Here is an 8,201-nt window from a genome sequence, read left to right on the forward strand (position 1 = left end):
ACATTGCGACGTTTGGCGTGATGCCGCCTTGTGTCTTCTTCAACATTCTGTAGAACTGGCGAGTTTCCCCCGACTGAGATAGCTGCTCCGTCAGTTGTTCATCCGACTCCCCGAAACGACGCTTCTTACTCTCGAAGAGCCGGGTTTGCTGTGGAATGGCGATGATGATGAGTCCTATCTCTTATCCCATCATAGGTTTGAGAATGGCTGAGTTATCTTAAGATATTTGTAAGCAATAACCAAAGCAAATCACGAAGTGGTGGTATCAAAAAGACCCTTCACTAAGAAGGAGAGTCAGCTCTATTTTCTTTGCGTACAGCGGTTAGCACAACTTTCCATATACAGAAATAGTGGATTCACTCTCCGGAGTACACGGTAAAAAATGCACTCTCCTATTCGGGTAGCAAGTACACAACTTGTACTTGTGTAGAACAAGCGGACATTATTAGTTTTAACGAGAATCGGTGGACATTTTGCAATGTTTTGTTATGGTAAGAACCCAAATGAAGCCCTCCCACCTCCAACTTTCTCCCCCCCCCCTCCCCCCCCCGCCCAACGCCCTTCGAAATCACTGTCGTGGTTACACCGGTCTACCGAAAAAGAGATTTTGTTATAATTTTGAGGCCCCTGTTATGTTTGTTACAAATTGTCGTTTTATTCGTTGTACGTGAACGAGCCTTATTGGCCAAGAGGCAAAGAGCCCAAGAGGCCGGAAACCCACCGTATGCGCACTTAAATAATATCCTAACGTGAGTGCTCGCTCGGGTATTCCCTATCTAGCTTAACGAAACTAACTTAGGAACTAATTCAGTGAGTTACAGTGTGTCTTACAATTATTACTCCACGACACGCCCAATTTTTTTTTTTTTTTTTTTTTCATTCGTGCCATTCTTTTATTCTATTTTTATGTATCAAGTCTGGTTTACCCTTTTCTTTAATTACTACATTTTCTTCCTTATCTTCTAATACTTTAAAAGGACCGCTGTATGGTGCATCTAATTTCTTTACGTTTTCTTCTCTTACTAATATTTGCTTGCCGGGTTGAAGTACTTTTTGTTTCGTTCTGCTGTCATAATATTCTTTGCTTTTGGACTTATTTTGCTTTAGACGGTTTCTAACTTCCTCATGCGCTATGTTCAATTTTATCTTTAAAATGGTTGCATAATTATCAAGATCGTAATGCACTCTATCAATTTTTTCATGTACAATGTTAGATGGTATATTTGCATGTCTCCCGTACATCAGGTAAAACGGTGTATATCCTGTAGCAGTGTGTACGGTATTATTATAAGCGAACTCATAGTAGTTTACCCATTTATTCCAATCTAATGCCTTTTTGTCACTATATATTCTTAAGAAATTGCCCAATTGCTTATGTGAGTTTTCGAGGGCTCCTATAGTTTCGTGATGGTAAGCGGTGGATTGTAGTTTTTGAATATTTAATAATTTACATATTTCGGTGAACAATGTTGATAAAAATTCGGTGCCTCTGTCCGTACAAATTGTTTCTGGCACTCCGTATTTTAGAATGACTCTTTCTACTAATGCTTTTGCGACAGTTTCGGTTCTTTTGTTTTCTAATGGCGTGGCTGTTACAAACTTGGTTAAGTCACATTGGGTTGTCAAAATATATTCAAAGCCTTGAGAATTGACTAAAGGTCCTACTAAATCTATGAATATTTTGTCCATACATGTTTTTGCTGTGTCTGTTGTTTTTAAGGGTATTTTTAGCGGTCTATTTGGCTTATTCAATTGGCATTGTTTGCATTTTCTTAGTACTAAAAGATAACATTAGTAAGCAAGCTTACAAACATTTTTTACTTCTGTTCAGTCCAATAACAATTTTATCCTCGAGGGTGTATGAAGAAAGTTGGGGATATGCTGGTCAATTATTACAAAAGTTTGTTACGCAGTTCGATTCTGTGTACGGCGTTGATTATGTGACCAGCAATATACACAACTTACTCCACGTTTTCAATGATGTTAGAAGATTTGGGCCTTTATTTTCAATATCTTCTTATCCATTCGAAAACGAATTACAGCAGGTAAAAAAGTTACAAAGAAGTGGGTACAAATGTTTAGAACAAGTGGCGAGGCGATTGATGGAAGCAGAAAATGCACATATTGTGAAGCTTCGGGAAGAGCCTAATAGTCAAATCTACCTCGATGAAACTCGAACAGGAGTAAGAGTGGTTTTCCAGATTTTATTTTAAGTAAGGGACATCGAGACGGATGGTTTCTTACTAAAAATTTGGAAGTAGTTCAATATTCGACAGCATGCGGTATAGAGTCTTCCATCAAAATAAAAGGAAAACCCTTAAAAGAAACAAATAATTACTTTGATAATGAATTCCAGTCTACTGGAACAAATATTTGTTCCGCCAATTTAAGTACACTAGACAGTGAGTGTTGTGATAGGACCTGACCCGATGGATAAGCTTTGGGCCACTCACTGATAACTCGCCGTTATCAGCTGATGTGGGTTCCTGCTATCCATCGGGGTCAATGCGCAGCGTCCGTCGATCAGTTGACTTCGGCTGGGAATCGGAAGAGGATCGGGCACGGACGAGCCGCGCGTGGCGTCTGTTTTATGTACCGTTAAGTTTTAGGCCAAGGACCTCTGTTTTTAAAGTGTACGTGATCGTCATAGTAAATATAGTTCTAATGGTTAATTATGTAATTTATGTGTACTGATTGAAAAGACCAGAGCTACACGAAAGAACATAAAAGTGGCGACGAGTGAAAAAAAAAAAAAAAAAAAAAAAAAAAAAAAAAAAAAAAAAAAAAAAAATCGCTTGGTGTGAACGTGTGCATTAAAGACACAAGACTTTTGGTACGAGCGTGCACAGTGAAGACAAAATTCCGCGTCCACGGGCAAAAAGGCGAAGGATGAGCGTTAACGGAAGCGGTGCATCCGAGTTTCCAGTGGAAGGGGACGAGCGTCGATCATCCGCGATCCGCTCTGGTGGTTTTGTTCCCGGGCAACATCATTTGCAGCCCGCCAACGAAAACCAAGCGCCATGGCCACAGGCTCCATTGCAAAGCGCATCCGCGCAGCCCGCCAACGAAAACCAAGCGCCATGGACGCAGCCTCCATCGCAAAGTGCATCCGCGCAGCCATTGCAGAATAATTTTGCCGCGTCATCCGGAGCGCCTGGGCAGAATTTTGATTTTGCGATGCTGGCCCAAATGATGCAGATGATGCAGCAGCAAATGCAGCAACAGCAGCAGCAGATGCAGCAGCAGATGCAACAACAGCAGCAGCAGATGCAACAACAGCATCAGTTATTCGCCCAATTGCTGCAGCAGCCGAAATCCGCATCACAGCCTTCCCAGCCGACAAATAGTGTTCCCAGCAATCCCGAGGTGATTATGGATGCTTTATCGAGTAGCATCACGGAGTTTCGTTACGAGGCGGAATCGGACGTAACTTTCGGTGCATGGTTTGCACGATACGAGGATCTGTTTGCGCAGGATGCCTCTCGCCTCGACGATGCAGCTAAAGTGCGTTTGCTGATACGCAAGCTGGGACCCGCCGAGTACGCGCGGTACACTAGTTTTATCTTGCCGAGTGTCCCTCGTGACTTGTCGTTCGTCGATACTACGAAAAGGTTAACAGCTCTTTTCGGAAAAGCAGAGTCGCTCGTTAGTAAGCGATACACTTGTTTGCAGCTTACAAAGTCGCGGAACGAGGACTTAGTTTCATTTGTCTGCAGAGTGAACCGCTCCTGCGTGAATTTTCAACTTGCCGCAATGAGCGAAGAGCAATTTAAATGTTTAATGCTCGTTTGCGGATTGAAAGATGAAGCCGACGCTGAAGTGCGAACGAGGCTTCTGTCTCGAATCGAGGAGCGAAACGACGTGACATTGGAGCAGCTTTCCGCGGAATGTCAACGGATCGCAAGTCTTAAAGTCGACAGCGCGATGATTGCAGCAAAAACTAATGATCGCGTCCTGGCGCTAAGGGCCAGAGGACCGCGATACCAGTCGCCTGGTCAAGATCAAGGAGGAAAATGGCGGCAAGAACGTGGCGTGTATCGAGAAACTCGCGACAAGCCGGCTGGGCCTTGTTGGTTGTGTGGAGGTACCCATTGGGCAAGAAACTGTTCTTATGCCCAACATAAGTGCCGTGACTGTAACAAAACGGGCCATAGAGAGGGTTTCTGCAACCAACAAAACGGTAGGCGCCAGCGGCGAAAATCCAAGAAATGGAACAGGCGCACTCCGGTAGAGACACGTTTTGTAACGATCAACGTCTGCAAGGTGACGCAAACAAGAAAATTCGTCGACCTTCTGATCGGCAACAAGAAGGTGCGCATGCAGCTCGACACCGGTTCGGACATCACGGTGGTCGGACGGAGTGCATGGGACCAGTTGGGTAGGCCAACATTGAAGCCGGTAGGAGTATGCGCGAGGACAGCGTCTGGCTCGCAGCTGCAGCTGGATGGGGAATTTACGGCAAGGGTAACGATTGGCGACAGGACAAAGGTCGTCGTTATTCGCGTCATACAAGCAGACTTGCAGCTTCTGGGAGCAGATGCGATCGAGCAGTTCCAGCTCGGGTCGGTGCCAATGGACCACTTTTGTAACGCGATAAGCACAGAAGCGCTAAAATGGGAAAGCAAGTTCCCTAAAATGTTCAGTGGAAGTGGATTGTGCACTAAGGCAAATATTCAGCTGCGGCTGAAGGATAATCACCGTTCAGTATTTTGTCCCAAACGTCCGGTTGCATACGCGATGCAAGCTATTGTGGAAAAAGAGCTAGACCGCCTGCAAGACTTGGGTGTTATCACCAGAACGGACTATTCGGATTGGGCAGCCCCAATCGTGGTAGTGAGGAAACAGAACGGCAGTATAAGAATATGTGGAGATTATTCAACTGGCCTGAACTCAGCTCTCCAGTCCCATGAGTATCCACTACCACTTCCAGAGGATATTTTTGCAACACTTGCTCAGTGCCAGTTTTTCAGCAAAATTGACCTTTCGGACGCGTTCCTGCAGGTGGAAATAAATGAGCAGTATCGTCCGTTACTTACGATAAATACGCATCGCGGACTATACCATTACAACCGCCTGCCACCCGGGATAAAGATTGCACCAGCGGCATTCCAGCAGCTGATGGATGCAATGCTCGCCGGATTGAATCGTACATCCGGGTACATGGACGACGTAGTCGTGGGAGGAAGAACAGAGCGTGAGCACGATGAGAACCTGCTAAACCTTTTCCGGCGCATCGAAGATTACGGATTTACCATCCGCGCGGAAAAGTGTGCATTCAAAATGACTCAAATTGAGTATTTGGGGTTCATCGTTGACAGCCAGGGTCTCAGACCGAATCCCGAAAAGATAGCAGTAATTCACGAGTTGCCGGCGCCAAGGAATGTGAGTGAAGTACGATCCTTTTTAGGAGCCGTGAATTATTACGGGAAGTTCGTTCCAAAGATGAGAGACCTTCGGTACCCTCTGGATGTGCTGCTGAAAAACGAGTCACAATTTGAATGGACACGCGAGTGCGAAGATGCCTTTCGGAAATTTAAAGAGATACTGGCCTCCGACCTGCTCCTGACGCATTACGACCCCAACGCTGAAATAGTGGTTTCTGCGGATGCTTCGTCGGTTGGTCTAGGCGCAACGATCAGCCATAGATTTGCTGATGGATCGATGAAGGTGGTGCAGCATGCTTCACGAGCCCTAACGAAGGCAGAAGCAGGGTACAGTCAGATCGATCGTGAAGGTCTAGCGATCATTTTTGCCGTTAAGAAATTCCATAAAATGCTGTACGGACGCCATTTCCGGTTGCAGACGGATCATCGACCACTGTTGCGCATTTTCGGCTCCAACAAAGGCATACCTGTTTACACAGCCAACAGGTTACAGCGTTTTGCTCTGCAGCTTCAACTGTACGATTTTAGCATCGAATATGTTAAAACGGATCAATTTGGCAACGCGGACGTGCTCTCAAGGCTAATAAGGGAGCACGCAAAACCAGATCCAGAGTACATCATTGCAAGCGCTGAGTTGGAAGAGGACGTGAGTTCCGTTGTAATAAACTGTATTAACCTATTTCCGCTTCATTTTAGAGATGTCGCGAAGGCAACGGAATCCGACCCGGTACTGCGGCAAGTAACAAAATACATTATGGAAGGTTGGCCGCGAGACAAATCATACGGCGAAGATTTGGCTCGCTTTTTCCACAGAAGCGAGGCCTTATCCACGTTCCGGGGAAGTATTTTGTTCGGGGAGAGGGTGGTCATCCCAAGAAAGCTACAGCGGCGTTGCTTGGAGCAGCTGCACGAAGGACATCCAGGGATCCAAAGGATGAAGGCGGTGGCTCGCAGTTATGTGTACTGGCCAAGCATCGATAGAGACATTGCCGAGTACGTGAAAACATGCCACGCCTGTGCAGTAGCATCGAAGTCCTCCCCGCGTGAGAAACCCGTTTCCTGGCCAGCTACCAAGAAGCCCTGGGAGCGCATCCACATCGATTATGCCGGTCCAGTTGACGGTGATTACTTTTTGGTAATGGTTGATGCGCATACAAAGTGGCCAGAGGTGGTAAGGACGCGTAGCACTACGACAAAGGCTACTATTGCGATGATGCGGGGCATCTTCGCAAGATTTGGCTATCCCGAAACGTTGGTCAGCGATAATGGGCCCCAGTTCGTATCGTCCGAGTTTGAGGATTACTGTTGTAGAAACGGCATAGACCACGTGAAAACCGCGCCGTTTCATCCTCAATCGAATGGGCAAGCTGAGCGTTTCGTGGACACGCTAAAAAGAAAAATGCAAAAGATCCACGAAGGTGGAGCCACACGAGAGGAATCACTCGATATTTTCCTTGCATCTTATCGGATGACTCCCAACCCGGTTGTAAGAAATGGCCAAACTCCGGCGGAGGCTATGCTGGGGCGAAAGGTTCGGACCGCCCTAGAACTATTGAAACCTCCCTCCGCAGAAAAGGAAGCACCGCCAGTGGGCGATAAACGGTTCGGTAGCGGTGACGCCGTTTATACCAAGATGTATGCTAGAAACTCTTGACGGTGGGTTCCAGCACGGATTGTACGAGAACTAGGTACGGTGATGTTCGAGGTGGAGACCGAGGATCGCAAGGTGCATCGACGTCACCTGAATCAGCTTAGAGAGCGCGGTGCTGCCACGCCAATTAATGCACCTAGTAATACCGTAGAGCCGAACCGATTGCCGTTGGATTTGCTCATCGATCCGGCGCCGCAGGAAACAAGGCCGATTTCTCCTGCAGGGCAGCAAATCAACACATCGGATACGGTTGCATCTCCACGTCCAGTCCCTTTCGTGACTAGCAGACGACGGCAGCCGATACAAGAGCCACGCCGGTCTTCTAGGCCTAGAAGACCCCCACGTAGGCTCGACGAGTATCGTCTGAATTAAAAGGGGGAGATGTTGTGATAGGACCTGACCCGATGGATAAGCTTTGGGCCACTCACTGATAACTCGCCGTTATCAGCTGATGTGGGTTCCTGCTATCCATCGGGGTCAATGCGCAGCGTCCGTCGATCAGTTGACTTCGGCTGGGAATCGGAAGAGGATCGGGCACGGACGAGCCGCGCGTGGCGTCTGTTTTATGTACCGTTAAGTTTTAGGCCAAGGACCTCTGTTTTTAAAGTGTACGTGATCGTCATAGTAAATATAGTTCTAATGGTTAATTATGTAATTTATGTGTACTGATTGAAAAGACCAGAGCTACACGAAAGAACATAAAAGTGAGGATAAAGAATACGATCCAAACGATATAAAATATAAATATGTTTATTTAAAGCTGTTGGAATATGGACAAATGCCATTTGTTCCTCAGATGCATACTGTGAAGCATGACTCAAATAAATAATAGGAATAAAAGCTTGTAGCATAGATATACTGGTACGTAAATATCTTTAAGAATATTTGAATAAACAGCTAGATGTGTAAATGAAATTCGTTTTATTTATTCATGTCGTCATTTTTGTCAACCAATACTCGGTTAATTTTGGGTTTATGAATTTGCTCATTTGAAAACACCGGGTTTGACCGTTTCATTTTGGATGAAGCACGTATCTAAAAATGGGGAAATAATAATCAATTGATCGATAGGAGCAGTGGCTTCATGCAGAGAAAGTACCTACTCTACCTCCAACGACTACGGTTCGAAATCACACAACGCAAACCACATCTGTAAGTAAAAATAT

At 45.8% G+C, this 8,201-nt stretch overlaps 1 protein-coding gene across 1 annotated transcript; it reads left to right on the forward strand.

Annotated features, from left to right (window-relative positions):
* The first annotated feature begins 3,267 nt into the window (after nucleotides 1–3,267).
* Nucleotides 3,268–7,038, forward strand: LOC131292845 (uncharacterized protein K02A2.6-like). The gene is made up of 2 exons (XM_058320938.1): nucleotides 3,268–3,548; nucleotides 4,155–7,038. The coding sequence occupies exons 1-2, from the start codon at nucleotides 3,268–3,270 to the stop codon at nucleotides 7,036–7,038; spliced, it is 3,165 nt and encodes a 1,054-aa protein (XP_058176921.1).
* The last annotated feature ends 1,163 nt before the right edge of the window (nucleotides 7,039–8,201 follow it).

Source organism: Anopheles ziemanni, unplaced genomic scaffold (genome assembly GCF_943734765.1).
Source record: "Anopheles ziemanni unplaced genomic scaffold, idAnoZiCoDA_A2_x.2 scaffold_12_ctg1, whole genome shotgun sequence".
NCBI classification, from domain to species: domain Eukaryota; kingdom Metazoa; phylum Arthropoda; class Insecta; order Diptera; family Culicidae; genus Anopheles; species Anopheles ziemanni.

Excerpts from the sequence above, each read along its gene's own strand:
- LOC131292845 (XM_058320938.1), top strand. The coding sequence starts at position 3,268 with ATGCAACAACAGCATCAGTTATTCGCCCAATTGCTGCAGCAGCCGAAA. Across the intron at positions 3,549-4,154 it reads GGACCCGCCGAGTACGCGCG|AGAGGGTTTCTGCAACCAAC; the intron begins GTACACTAGTTT and ends AACGGGCCATAG.